Below are 14,943 nucleotides of genomic sequence, written 5' to 3'. Positions count from 1 at the left end.
ATTTCCCACTTAAATGTGCTGGTTCCCCCCTCCCCCCCCTCCCCCACCTCCCCCACATTGAGAATAGCTGGCCTAGTCCATCACTGACTGGAAGTTTCATTCTTTCCCCCCCCACCATGAGTTTCAGGTGAAGGAGGGTTTCCGATACCGGGAGTGGAGAGTTCTCGTTCCACTGCAGAAGGGCCAGTGAACAGGGGTCATAGGTCGGATATCCAGTTTGGGAAAGGGATAATAAGAGGAAGGGAACCATCCATCTGGCAAGAGAGAATGATAGTAAGCCATTCAGCCCACAGTCCTGTACTACCTAATTACACCCAGTTGACCTATATTTTGAACAGTGGGAGGAAACCAGAGCACTAGGTGTAACAGATTAAAAATGCATTTTAATAATTTTTATTCTCAATTCTGGATTTGTGAATTTTATCTCAATGAGTAATTTGTATTTGCTATTATTTTATTAATGTTTCCGGTTGGAATGAGTTATGCAGTGCACACCTCTTCTGCACCTCTCAAGCCCCACCCTTCCTGTTCCTCACCATGCTTGTTACTTGCTGAGGGTAAGTGTGGGTGAACTTTGTTTCTGGGCTATTTTAACGTTTTATTTGGAAAATGAATTGTTTATGTTATCAGTCTTAATGTATGTTGTTCATTGATTTATGCTTTACTGTTGGTTTTGTATTGTTTTAACCTTTAATATAAATTTTATGGATGTTTTTATCTTACTGGTGTTTTGGCTCCATCACCATGTGCGGCGTTGCTGAGATTTCATAGTGTAAATTTTGTTATTTTGAATGCTTAGGAGCTAAGGTGCAGAAAAGGACGAAAAATCAGAAGTCAATCGTTGTGTTATTTTGCCTTCTACAGGTACAAATTTCCTTGTTAAATGTATGATTTTGGCCAGTTAGTTCCTCCATGCAGTTTTTAAGTCCCCCACTGGGTGTCACTGTTTTTCACTTTGTATATCTAGTTTTTTTTAATATAGTTTGAAAAGATTTTAAAGTGTGAAATGTTTTCCTTTGCAAATCTTAAAAGCTCTCGTGTACCGTGTACACTGAGTTGAGTACATATTGAAATGTTAAAATAAAGTATCTATGTGTGGTTGAGGAAAAGAATAAACACACGACTTGTTACCTTGCTAAGGGAGAAAAGGATGAAAGACCAGAAGGCAATGGTTGTGTTATTTTGCCTACTACAAGGAGCGAATAAATGCTGAAAAACAATTCTGTGTGACGTCTCTTTTTCTACGCCCTATGCAAACCTGTTACACAGACGTGGGGAGAATGTACAAACAGCACCGGATTCGATCCCATATGGCTGGTGCTGTAATGGCATTATGCTAGCACCTCTATTAACCGTGCTGCCCTTAATCTGTAATTCACTGCTTGAAAGTGCAGTGTGAACTGCAAGGATTTGAAATGTTTTAATTTAATGTAGATATATAGCACGGTAACAGGCCATTTTGGCACACAAGTCCGTGTCGCCCAATTTACACCCAATCAACCTACACCCCCCCCCAAACGTTTTGAACAGTGGGAGGAAACCAGAGCCCCCAGAGAAAACCCACATAGACACGGGGAGAACGTACAAACTCCTAACAGACAGCGCGGGACTCGAACCCCGATCCGGTCCCAATCGCTGGCGCTGTAAATGGGTTGCACCAACCCATGGGGAAAGGTCACGAATGGTTGGCTGTAGAACCAACAGCTCTTTCTCTGTGTCATGTTAAAGGCCATTCAGCCCTTTGAGGCTGTCCACTTTCTCTGAAAGCATCCTCATTTCCATTCCCTCGCTAACTTCACTCCCCACATTGAGGGTAAGTTTGGTACTTGTGCAGTTGGCCTCCAGTTGGCGACCAGGGCACAAGTGGGAAGACTTGGAGATGGCAATCTTTACCTCCTCTGGACACTGTGGGACCTGCACTTTTGTATATTTACTACAATCACAGTGTCGACAGAATTTCATGTTTCCACTGACATTGCGAGGGGGGTGTGGACCGCACTGGGTGACACCATCAGAGGGGCTGACACCAAAATAACTGTCTGTAAAGTTTTTGTGCAGTGTTTCAGCAGAAATGTATTATTTGTAATAAAAATATCCCTGAAGTTAGATATAACAACAAAAACATTTTTTGTAAGTCCAGTTAATACGTATCAATACCCCTCCAAAACTCAATGCTAATTTCCTTTCTGAACCTTCTAATGGGCTCCGGTCAGAGCTGTCATTATTCGCCAATTACAATGACACTTCGAATCCCGTGGTTTCATCTACCTGCTCTATAAGCACGCACTGTTGTTTTCATTGCTGCTGGTGCTTTTAAAGTCACTGCTTTTGTCAAACTTTCTGGTGTTTTAGCTACAATATTGTGATCATTAGTATTTGTGAACCTACATCAGTAACTTTTTTGAGAATTAAGTAGTAATTAAAGGAAAAGAAGGGGAAAGTACAAAAAGCCATTACTGATTCTGTTTGGCCTGGTATGGGGGAGGGGGGGTCCATCAAATGAGGGGGGGTGGCTCCTTGAGTTACCACACCAACACCAGTGAACCCACTTTGAAGTGCTCGTAAAAGTGTGTGCAATAATGGGGAATGCCTCATATAAGCCTACACTTTAGCTATTGAAGAAGAAACGAAGATCTCCAATTGATCCTTGCACCAATAGATCGATGGGGTAATATTTATTTGTAGCATTACAGAAACAGAAATTAGCTTGGCTTCACACCGCAGTAAGTGAGGGCCCGACCACTGGTGTCTGAGGATGGCAGCTCGATGGTAAAGCCTTGGTCAGGAGACCTGCCAGGTGGGATTGAAGAACCTGATCTTCCTTTCCTTCGCCCACTTGGCAAAGACTGTTTTCTCCGTGATGAACCTGTGCCCTCCATACCGGGCATTCTCGTGCAGGTAATACTCCGTGCATTCTTCCTGGCCACTGGGCTCGTAATAGTGGTATGGGACGTTCCTGTGGCCTTCCGTGCTGTAGAAGAGAGGAGGCGGGGGAGGGAGAGGGAAGGGGAGAGGGGGAGAAGAGGAGAGAGGGAGCAGAAGAGGGAAAAGGGAGTGAGGGAGAGAAGAGGGATAGGGAGAAACAGAGAGATATAACAATTACAGTACAGAAACAGGCCATCTCGGCCCCTCTAGTCCGCACCAATTTAAGTGAACTCCACTAGTTCCACCTATCTGCTCCCTGCCCATAACCCTCCAACCCCCTCACATCCATGCACTGATCCAACCTCCTCTTAAATGACAAAACTGACCGTGCTGCAACCACCTCTTCCGGAAGGTCATTCCACTCAGCCACCACTCTCGGAGTGTTACTTCTAAAGTTTTGCCCCCTAACCCTTAACCCTTAACTTATGACCCCTCATTCCAATCTCCCCTACCCTCAAGGGGAAGAGCCTATTCACAACTACTCTATTTATTCCCCTCATAATTTTATATACCTCTATCAAATCCCCCTTCAACCTTCTACACGCCACTGAATAAAGACCCAATCTACTCAATCTTATTTTCTGGAGATAGGTTGCAAACTTGGAAATCATCTGGAAGTCCATGAGGTTGAAGCAATAACGTCAGGCATTCACAGGCCCCACACGGTCTTGGTAATCGCACACCTCCATTCCTATCATAAAAGCCCCCATCTTGCTACCTCAGGAACGACCACAGCACACTGGAACCAACGTTTACCCCTCAGAAACATCACCAGTGACAAAACCAGACCAGATGGAAAATGAACAGGGTTCCAAAACACATCAGAGCCTGCGTATCCCGTGATGTGACTCTCCTCAAGATCAGGATTCATTTTATTGTCATGTAATAATACAAAAAAATGCAATATACACAAAATTTACTCCTGTCTGTCATAAGGCAAAGAGTCACCATTAGCAGGTGCCCGGCGGCCCCTGCAATAAGAGAAAGAGAAGTAAAAATGAGTCCAATGAATCCCGAAGCCTTTGCATTACTTTCAAGGCATGGACCAAGGCTCTGATGGAACTCTGCATTGGATCGTTCAACCTGAAAACACTCCACCAATGACACCCCCCCAGGCTGCAGTGGACACAGAATGAACTGCAGTTACTCACGTCAACAACCAAACTCATGGCCTCTCTCACCAGGATGGAGAAGGGGCAGTGCTTGTACAGCAATATCACCACTGGCAGAGCTGCCCTCTATCCTGGCCAAAGAATAGGTCAGCAACCCTCCACTGTAATTGGGTCTGGGCCCTGAAACGCCCCGCTCCACAGCATTGTGGGACCGCCTTCAATAGTGGGGCTCCTGAGTTCATTCACCGCGACCTTCTCTAGTTCAATAAGAGATGGGTAGGGTGGTTAGTGCAACACCTTTACAGTGCCAGTGATTGGGACTGGGGTTCGAATCCCGCGCCGTCTGTAAGGAGTTTCTACGTTCTCCCCATGTCTTCATGGGTTTTCCCCAGGGGCTCTGGTTTCCTCCCACCATTTGAAATGTATCGGGAGTGTAGGTTAATTGGGTGTAAATTGGGTGGCACGAACTTGTAGGCCTGCTATCATGCTGTATGTCTAAAAATGCTGGCTTTATCAATGACTCCCAGATCCTGTGAATTAATAAAACACTCAATTTTTTAATTTACAACATGGACTTCAGAAGAATGGTGGGGGGAGGGGGGGGGGTGGAGAACCTCACAGAAGTATTTCGAATGTTGAAAGGCCTGGACAGAGCAGATGTGGGAAAGTTGCTTGCCATGTTCGAGGACCATTGGACACTTCAGGATTGAAGGACGCACATTTAAAACGGAGATTTGTTTAGCCAGAGAGTGGTGAACCTCTGGAATTTGCTGCCATGGGTCTGTTTAAGGCGGAGATCTGAGGTTATCAAAGGTTATGGGGAGTGGGGCTGAGTGGGAGAATGGATTAGCTCATGATAGAGTGCTGAATGGATTTGATGGGCCAAATGGCCTGCTTCTGCTCCTATATCTTATGGAGACCTGTGCCGCCTAATTACACCCAATTAGCGCACATTTTGAAGGGTGGGAGGAAACCGGAGCCCCCTGAGGAAGCCCACACAGTCACGGGGAGAACGTGCAGTCTCTGGATTCGAGCCCAGGTCGCTGGCGCTGTTACAGTGTCGCACGAACCATGCTGCCCATTTTTCTCCTCACTGAACATGGAGCTCCCTTAATCCAGGTTGGCTGTTGACATTCTTCAGAGATGGCAATGTGTAGTAAGTGGAAGTCCGTCCTCTCCTAAACCTTGATGCCCAAGTGTTTCCCGACTCCCTCTGCCAAATTCCTATGCTCCTCACACCGTTGCGTGAGGCCATCCTCTGTCTAACAGCCCTGAGGTGGCATTATTCCCAGCATCAGGGATGATGCTGCCCCGCTGACCAATGACCTTCCTGCTTTTTCTGCCTCGTCCATCGACTCCAGTCATTGTTCCACCCACAGACGCTGCCATCTTAACACCGCGACGGGACCTGCTGACACGTCCTTCTCTCTCCACCACCCCTCAGCTGCTTGAGTGTATCTGTTCCCTTCCAGCACCCGTTCTTCAGGGGATTATCCAACAGGTCAGGCAGGAAACCGCCCCAAACAAAGGATAATCCACATGCTCGCCCTGGAGGGATGTCTGACCAGAGAGGTCGGAAGTCTTTTCTTAAATTAAATTTAAATTTAAACATACGGCCACTTTGACCCATGTTCTGTCCAATTTACACCCAATTAACCTACATCCCTGGTACGTTTTGAATGGTGGAAGGAAACTGGAACCCTCAGGCATCAGGAGAACGTAAACTCCTTACAGATTCCGGTCCCGACCGCTGGCCACCCCCCCTCTCCAACACACCGTACCTGCAGTAAGTGTCGTTGATCATCCCGTAGACGTGGATGGTGTCGCAGGCTTCCATCGCCAGGATAAAAGTGAACCACCCTGTGCTGAGGTAAGAGCCAGAGAGCACCCTACAACACAAAGAATGAGGTTAGACTTGGAGGGCGAGGGTGAGGAACCCACACAATGTCCCATAACCATCCCAGGACAGGGGGGAATCGAACGCCACTCCCTCCCCACTGAATGATCGTATCGCAAATACCGACTCCAGAGAGTGAGCAACAGGTCAGCAACAGTCCCTTCAGCCCATCAAGTCTGCACCAGCTATCTGTTTACACTGGTCCAATTTGGGGTGGTTAGCACTGTTACATCAGCAGTGACCCGACTTCGAATCCTGAGATGTCTGTAAGGAGTTTGTACGTTCTGACCGTGCCCATGTGGGCTTCTGCTGGGGGCTCCAGTTTCCTCCTACCCTTCGTACGTACCAGGGGTTGTAGGTCAACTGGGTGTAATTTGTCGGCACGGGCCCGTGGGCTGAAAAGACCAGCTACCGTGCTGTGTGTCTTTTTTTTTCAAAATTTCCACCCATGTCCCATCTCCAGATTTCGCCAATGCTCTGGGGGCAACTTGAAGCAGAAAATGAACCGGCCGACCCACAAGTGGCAGCAAACAGCAGGAAACCCAGGGGAGAACGTGCAAACTCCACGCAGACAGATCTCGGCTCTTTGGACTGATGAGTTTGCGGCTCCACCAGAGGTATCACAGTGTGTGTGTCAGTGTGGCTGGGTGTCACCGATTCACCACGTATTCTAAACATGGTAGCCGTTAAACTGGCCAGTACCATGTTAAATATCTCACCTCCCCGAGTAATCTGACGGAAATTAAGAGGGAATTAGAAATGATTTTTAATTGAGAGGTAACAGGCCCTTCCGGCCCACGAGTCCGTGCTGCCCAATTACACCCAACTGACCTACAACCCCGGTATATTTTGAAGGGTGGGAGGAAACCGGAGCACCTGGAAGAAACTCGCACAAACTCCTTATAGACAGGGCGGGATTCGAACCCGGGTCGCTGGCGCTGAAATAACGTGGCGCTAACCATGTCACCCCACCAATACAACACCACGCTGTTCAGCAAGGGTTCCTGCCCTCGATATTAAAGGTTGTTTTCTGGGTTTAAACAGAAAATGTTACTTGTCCTCTATAGACATACAGATCAGAAAATAAAATGGAGGTTAAACTCAGCAGGTCAAAGGTCTCTTTACGAAGTAGTTCTCTGCTGTTACCCTGGAGACCTGGGGTGGAAAGCATTGCCCTGAGCTGTACCATGTACACGGAGTATGAGAGGTTGCAGCCTCTGTTTGAATATCTGCTCTCCTCACGATTTGGCCACATTTCAGCCCCATGCTCCTGATTTTTGGTCATCCTGGCGTGGGTCGCTCAGAGGAATCTCCTGGGTTGGTTTGCTTCTGGGCTTGGCCAAGATGGCCACCCGTGGGTCCAGGCAGCGGGATCGGCCCAGGGTGACTGCCTGTCTATCTTCCCAAGGGTTTACCGTTATGCCCACGTGTCCCTGGAGAGGGGTACGATGGGGGATTTCTGGGACCAGTGAGCGCCACAGGGGCTTGAGGGCATTCTGGATGGTGAAGACCATTATAATTGAACTGTAAAAAGTGTGTAACTCAAATACTGCAGTTATACGATACTGTACTAATACAATTTCTTCTAATCCCTGAAAGGGAGCAAAGATAAAGATACATTACCAATTTCAAGGTACAACCAAAAATAACCAACGTTTCTGTTTTGTTCGGGTGCCTGGTGACATTTTGCTTATCCCTTGATGAGGGGCTCAACCCCGGAACATTGATTACGTATTTTTATCTTTGCTCGACAAAGGACACAGTTCGACCTGCTGAATTTCTCCCGAATTGTGTTTTAACTTCAACCACGGTGTCTACGGACTTTTGTGTCTTACTCCTGAGGTTTGAGGTTGATGCCTCTTTGTCAAACAGGGCAAGAGTGGGAGGGGAAGAGGTTTTACGATCCAGGGGAAGGGGCAGAGAGATTAGGAGGAAAGTCTGAAAGTGTGGAAGGCAGAGGGATGAACGGCACCAAAGGTGAAGTAGTGGATAAATGAGAGAAGCAAAGGCTGTTGAATAACAGAAGGGAGTTCTGGCTGGGGGGCAACAGAAGGGGATGAAATGTGAAATATTTGACCAGAATCACTGCTTATCAAAGTTCGCACAGACTGGTGAGGAGTGTCAGTGTTTACACAGATTCTGGGGTGTGTGTCAGTGTTCGCCCAGACTCCGGGCAAGGGCATCAGTGTTCGCACAGACTCCGGGGGAGGGCGTCAGTGTTCACACAGACTCCGGGGGAGGGCATCAGTGTTCGCACAGACTCCGGGCTTGGGCGTCAGTGTTCTCATAGACTCCAGGTGAGTACGTTAGTGTTCGCACAGACTCCGGGGGGGTGTGTCAGTGTTCACACAGACTCCGGGGGAGTGTGTCAGTGTTCGCACAGACTCCGGGTAAGGGCGTCAGTGTTCGCCCAGACGCCGGGGGAGGGCGTCAGTGTTCGCACAGACTCCGGGGGAGTGCGTCAGTGTTCGCACAGACTCCGGGGGAGTGCGTCAGTGTTCGCACAGACTCCGGGGGAGTGCGTCAGTGTTCGCACAGACTCCGGGGGAGTGCGTCAGTGTTCGCACAGACTCCGGGGGAGTGCGTCAGTGTTCGCACAGACTCCGGGGGAGTGCGTCAGTGTTCGCACAGACTCCGGGGGAGTGCGTCAGTGTTCGCACAGACTCCGGGGGAGTGTGTCAGTGTTTGAACAGACTCCGGATGAGTGTGTCAGTGTTAGCACAGTGGTCTGCCTGTTGGTGCCTCTCCTCACACTTTACTGATAATCTGGTTTCTCATCAGTGACGGGGACTGTGGGGTCTTGCACTTCCTACCTGTCTTTGCCAGTCTCCTGTTTAAAGGCCACATCACAGAATCGCATCTGTTCCTCTGTCAGCGTGTAGATCTTGGCGTCGGGAAAGCGACTGCTGATGCTCCGGAGCATGTTGTAGACAATTCCCTTGCCATCTCTCCTCATGTTACGCTGAGGTCCCCAGAAGATGTGGAAGGACGTGTTGAGGCCAGAGAGGAAGGCTCCTTGGCGGAGAAGGAGAGGGGTACTGGTGTGGGACACCACCCTCACGGTTGTCTTGCTGCCCACGTCCTTCTCGAAGCCTCGTGTTGGAGCGTTGTTCATCCTCCAGATGCATTCCGATTGGTCGATCTTTGCTCCAAGCTGCATGCCCAACATCTGTCCAGAGCTGGAGATGATGCTGCACTGCCGACAGGTGAGGATCAGTGGCTGGGATAGGACATACATTGTTACATGGTTTATGTCTCACTGCAGGATCTGTCCCAACCATCAAATATGCATCATTCTGAGCACACCCTCAGTACTGCCCCAAGATAACTGATCATTCTCTCAGTGTTGTTTCTCCAACTGTGTATCTGCCCCTTAGCGCTGCCCCGTCTGTTATAAGACCCTCCCTCTGGACTGCCAATCTTTGCCTCCGATCCCTGACAAACATAGCTCTTATTCTTAAATGAGGATTCCTTGCCATAATTAATGGTGCTTTCCTCTCACATTATGCCCGCACTTTCGTTTTATGGTAACATTATCCCCGAAGTATATGTTTTTAATTCCTGCACTGCCTGTTAGCCAACTGATTAACTTACCTGTCCCTGGGTACCTGCGACCACAAATTCATCTCACGGCCTGTTCTGCTTGGTACCTGCTGGGTACCAGGGACTCACCTGCTGCTCTGGGAGAGAAACATAGCCCCGGAGCACCTTGCCTTTCGGGCCCAAACCACCGAGAAAATGGCTGAGCCTGTCAATGCCTGGTTTGCCAGTCACTTGCGAGAGGATTATGGGATAGGGACACTGATGGATGTAAAGGACCAGGGCCACGAGGAATGACGCTCCTCCGGCCAGTACCATCGCCAGGAGAACATTCCGCTGGGAGAAAAGAGAACAAATTGTCAGTCGTCATAAAGGAAAGTGTTGCACAAATTAAGGATGAACTGACCTGTGGGGTGGGGGAGGGGGGGGCAAGGATAGGGGGGATTGTTGTGAAGATTCCCCAAAGCAACAGATTGCTCGGACTGCTGGGGGTGGGAGGGAGGGCAGTACAGAAGGCTCTCTGTATCATAGCAACGCTTCACGGTAGAACATGAGGAAAGCTGCCACCACGTCAACCTGCTACAGGAGCTCTATTTAGAGCATCCTGGCCGGCTGCGTCACAGGGTGTAACGGTTGCTGCAGAGAAATGGATCGGAGGTCAATCCACAGGAATATAAAAGAGTGGCAGAGAGGATCAATGGGATCCTCCCCCCCCCACCGCCGCTATCAACGTGATCTACCGAGATCGTTGCCTGAAGAAAACCCCTACCAAAGCATCTTCCCGTCGGGGAAGAGATACAGGAGTATCAGAGCCAGGACCAACAGGCTGAGGAACAGCTTCTTCCCATGGGCAGTGAGAATGCTGAACGACCAAAGGAATTGCCCATCCGAGACACTCATATTCATGAAACAATATTTATTTGTATACCCGAATACTTGCCCTGCATGTGTATTGTTTGCCTGTATTTGTGTTATGTCTGGTTGTGCATCTGCATGTTTTGCACCGAGGACTGGAGAACGCTGCTTCGTCAGGTTGTACTTGCAGAATCAAGTTGCCAATAAACTTGGCAATCAGTGGCGGAGCCAGGTGAAGAGGGCACCCGGCAGAGGGGAGGCTGAAGAACGCAGTCGGACGGGCGGTCGGAGAGTGATGCGCTATCGGAAGGGTATGCCACGCCTTGGAAGTGACAGTCCCGAGGAATCGCAGTGCTGGTGGAGGGAGTGTCATCTTTCAGTGGAACGAAGAATGCCGAGGGAGCGTTGCACTGTGAGAGGGGCAGTTCTTAGGGCATACTAAACTGTAAAAGGGCAATACTAAGGGAGGGGTCCACATCCAAAAAAGGTTGTTTTGAAGGAACTGTGTTGAGGGATCGGCAGTCCAGAGGGACTATGATACACATTTGGGGAACAATACCAAAAGAATGATCAATTGTCTAAGGGCAGAACAGTGCTGCACTACCCCAACAATGTGCCAATGTGGGCTGGAGGAGACCCTGTACCACATGTACATGGGGGTGTGAGAGGTTGCAGCCCCTCTTTGCTTTTCTGAAGAGGCTCCTCCTTGCATTCTGGTCGCATTACAGCCCCACCCTCTTCATCTTTGAAGGGGGAGGGGGATGTCCTGGTCGCCTTACTCCTGGGCCTGGCCAGACTCTCCATCCACGGCTGCTGGAAGCGAGCAGCTCAGGGCCCCTCCCACAATGGGCATCTTCCGGGGGTACCTTTCGCACCCAGGTGTCCTTAGAAAGGGATCGTGCGCTGTCCTCGGGATCTGTGGAAGGGTTTCGGGAGCGCTGGGCACTTCCTCCTCAACAAGGCTGGCAATGTTATAATATACATTAGATGTATATTAGATATATACATATATATCATTAGAACGCAGTAGTTGGGGGTCCAAGGTTTCGTACCGCATTACAGCCGAGTCGCGGAACAGATGCATACAGGTCATGATTCAGGAAGCAGGAAAACAGAAAACTGTGACTCAAACCCTATAATAAGACCTTTAAGCTCCACTTATTAACAAACACATCTTGTAAATGAGTCATGAGAGTCCATTTTGGAGTGAGCCACTGTTAGCCTGGCTTCCTAAAATCAATGTTAGCAATATAAGCGATTCCACGGATTAATGAATTACATTCTAATGAGGTTTCACTGTAGTTGTATAGTGGGGTTTTGTGCCTTGTAGTTGTTTGCTGACCTTGAAATATTTGTGAAATAAAGTATATTTTTAAAAAAGGGGCAGTCCTGAGGGAGTATTAAGTTCAAGGGGTATTTGCTCTGGGCACAGTGTACTAAAGGGAGCAGAACCGAGTTGGTGATGAAAATCTCGGGCCAATCATTCAATCACAGAACCAAAGAATATTGATATCGATTTTAGTGAATTTTGGCATCAATTCATGAGGATAATTGGGCTCCTTCTGATCCTATGGATTTCCTAAGTATGACACACTCGTCCACATAGCTCACGGCCTAATAAAAAGGCTCTGCTTTTGCAGGTACAAGTTGATCTTGTGTAATGGAGGATTTAGACCAGCTTATGCAAGAAGGGATGCAGTTGCATCAGAAGACATAATCTAAATTCCACCATGGGGCCCAGAGATGCAGATGTCTTTTGTTGGTCGCAGACTGTCAGGAGACCTTGAAGATAATTAAATAATTTACTCAAAGAGATAAGCTATGAGTAAACAATTTTTTGGGTAATATAAGCCATGGTCCCACTGCTGAAGTGGAAACTCTCTGAGGGGTGGAAACGTCTCTAAGCAAGAAGAACTTCTAGAGTCCAGCTAACGTCTCGGTCGGGGGAGGTGGAGAAGCTGCTACCAGCGCCCTGACAACCTACTACAAGTGTGCGGTCATTGCCTCGCTTCGGCAGTTGGGACCAGTCCAGGCATTGATAAGTATAATTGGGAAGGGCTTGCATATTGTAGTTTGAAATCAGCTTTTGAATTTGTAATAAACATTTGTATAAACTGAACTGCTCTCGGTGTGGGTGTCTATTTTCTTTCGGTAGCTCAAACACTGTGACCAATCTTAAATGAACAAAGTGAGAGGTACAAGTTTACCTAGGACATCTTGAGGTATGAAAACATCCAACTGCTGAACAGTTCATGTTTTCCCCTTCCTGACTTTCTGATAAACATGCACTGATAGCAGTTTGAGAACGATGCTCAGATTTCAAACAGCGACAGCTCAGGGTCAGGATGCTATCAAACCAATTTTGGCACAGGGTCACACAAAGATTGGTGAAATGATCATAAGGAGGGGCAAAGATAAGGATGACTGTGGGAGTAGTGAATTCTCGAGCTGTGGGACTTAATAGAGGTATTGCCAGCAATTGTGGAACGTGTAAATTTAGGGTTGAGCAGGAGGCCACAAATGGACCATCAGGAGGGTCGTGTGGGGTTACGGAGCGGGGCTGGTGGGGGGAGGTGGTAGGATTTGAAAACAATGGTGAAATTGTTCAAACCAGGAGCCAGTGTAATTTAGCTGGTTCAGAGCAGAAGGTGATCGGGACGGCGTGTCAGGTCGGGGAAGGCGTTTCAGGTCGGGGCGGTGTGTCAGGACAGGACGGTATCTCAGGTCGGGGCGGTGTGTCAGTCCGGGGTGGTGTCAGGTCGGGGATGGTCTGTCAGGTCGGGGATGGTCTGTCAGGGCTCCTTGAGGTTCTTTCTTACTGAGGCAATGTGGTGGTTATCAACCAGCTGGTGGCCTCAATCTTATATGGTACCAGTTGGTCACATGCTGCCTTTACCCTGAGAATCCAGAAGAAGTTGGTGGGCTTCTTTTGTGGCAATAGGAAGCTTCAGGTCCCTGTGGTGATCCTAAGTCTACCGATTGGTGGGGGTGGACAGTCGCTGGTGTGTGTGTGTGCGAACACAGTTAGCGGCTCTCTGCCTCAGGACCCTGCAGAGATTCCTGTATGGTGAGCACCCTCCCAGATGGTACATGCTGACCATGTACTTTCTCCGATCACTCCGACAGGGCCGCTGCCTTCATGAGGGCGCATGGCTGCTGCCAGCGGCGGGTCGGTTGTGCTCGCTGCGAGGGTTTTCCAGCTATTACTGGAACATAGCTGCCTTCAGCCAGGAGCCCCCCCTCCACCAGCGGCCATGTGAACAACCCACCCCAGCCCTGCTTTACTGGGCTAGGGTGGGGGAAAGCGATTCTGGCTGGGCTCACCTCCACTCAACCGGAGTTGCTTGTTGGATCAAGGCCCCTGGGGTCTTTTTGGGAACCTGTCCCGCACAACCTGAGCCGTCTCTCGCCAACACCCGCTGTGCCATTCCAAAGGGATGGGACGGCGTTCCTGTACGGTTCACCAGTCCCTTTCCTCACCCTGCTTCACTGCCCCAATACACCCTGGCATTGTGTTTCCATCTGCCGATCGTGGGCCCTTGTACCTTGGGGACCTGGGGTGGAGGGGACTACACTGAGCAGTGCCCTGTGATGAGTCGGTACACGGATCTCCCAGCTGGGAGACCAGGTACATGGGGGGGAGTGAGGTTGCAGCTCCTCTTTGCCGCACTGGAGAGGAGGCTCCTTGCGGTCCGGCTGCGTTTCAGCCCCACCCTCTTTGGCCACCCAGAGAGGGAAGGAGGGGGATGCTCCGGGGCCTGGTCAAACCCTGGAAGCGGGGAGCTCCAGGCTCCACCTGCAATGACGCCGGGCATCTTCTGTGGGACCTTAGACAGGAAGCATGCGCTGTCCTCGGGATCCATGGAAGGGTTTCGGGAGTGCTGGGCACCGCCGGGTGTTCACTTCCTCCTCTACAAGGCGAGCAACATTATAATATAGTTGTCTTGTGTATCATGCTTTGTTTGATGACCTTGATGTATTTGTGAAATAAAGTCTATTTTATATAACAAAAAAAGCACATACATTTCACTTTTACATTGGCAACTGTCACATTTCTTTCAGCCTTGGAGTCAATGGGTTGACTGACAGGAGAGTGATGGGTGAGACAAATGTCACCCCAGCGCAATGGCAGCGCAGAGATATAGGGACTCCTGCTGACCACCCTGTCCGCCCCTCGGCCTCCCTTGGATCCCAGCTGAATGTACAAATGGGTGAGAAGCAATAAAAGATACATTTACCGTCCTCTGAGGGCAGGTCATCTTCATTCCACTGGTACTGCTCGGTGCAGAGAGGAGGGGTGTGCTTGTGTCTGGAGAAGCTGGCCCTCTTCCACACAAACAGCCATCTGCATGTTGTCAAAGCACCATGCTTGCCTGTGATGTCTGATCTCTCTCTCTCTCTCTCTCTCTCCTTTCCCTCCCCCATCTCATCTCCCCACCTCCCCCAGGTCATGTGACAGAGAGGAAGGCAATTTCTATTTCATTTGCTGCAGGCCACAGTCTGAATTATAGCTGATAATTACAGTTTTCTAACTGCACACGCACAGACACACTCACACACCACATACACACACTCACTCTCTCACACACTCACACACCACACACACACTCACTC

General features: G+C 49.2%; 1 protein-coding gene across 1 annotated transcript; it reads right to left on the bottom strand.

The window, feature by feature from the left end:
- Nucleotides 1-2,656: 2,656 nt before the first annotated feature.
- LOC138756444 (alpha-N-acetylgalactosaminide alpha-2,6-sialyltransferase 3-like) lies at nt 2,657-14,727 on the bottom strand. The gene is made up of 5 exons (XM_069922938.1): nt 14,568-14,727; nt 9,607-9,810; nt 8,748-9,154; nt 5,819-5,926; nt 2,657-2,971 (listed from the first exon to the last, which is right to left on the bottom strand). The coding sequence occupies exons 1-5, from the start codon at nt 14,592-14,594 to the stop codon at nt 2,782-2,784; spliced, it is 936 nt and encodes a 311-aa protein (XP_069779039.1). The 5' UTR covers nt 14,595-14,727; the 3' UTR covers nt 2,657-2,781.
- Nucleotides 14,728-14,943: the final 216 nt, after the last annotated feature.

The sequence above is a fragment of the Narcine bancroftii genome, chromosome 3, assembly GCF_036971445.1.
Source record: "Narcine bancroftii isolate sNarBan1 chromosome 3, sNarBan1.hap1, whole genome shotgun sequence".
NCBI lineage: Eukaryota > Metazoa > Chordata > Chondrichthyes > Torpediniformes > Narcinidae > Narcine > Narcine bancroftii.
Note: the sequence above shows the minus strand (reverse complement) of the source record. Positions and strands in the feature narration are given on the sequence as shown.

What these genes read in the sequence shown, in the direction of transcription:
- LOC138756444 (XM_069922938.1), bottom strand. Translation starts at nt 14,594, where the DNA reads ATGAAGATGACCTGCCCTCAGAGGACG. An exon ending in CAGGAGACTGGCAAAGACAG is followed by an intron (nt 5,927 to 8,747) that starts GTAGGAAGTGCA and finishes TTTGTGTTGTAG; the next exon opens with GGTGCTCTCTGGCTCTTACC. An exon ending in ATCAACGACACTTACTGCAG is followed by an intron (nt 2,972 to 5,818) that starts GTACGGTGTGTT and finishes TCTCTTCTACAG; the next exon opens with CACGGAAGGCCACAGGAACG.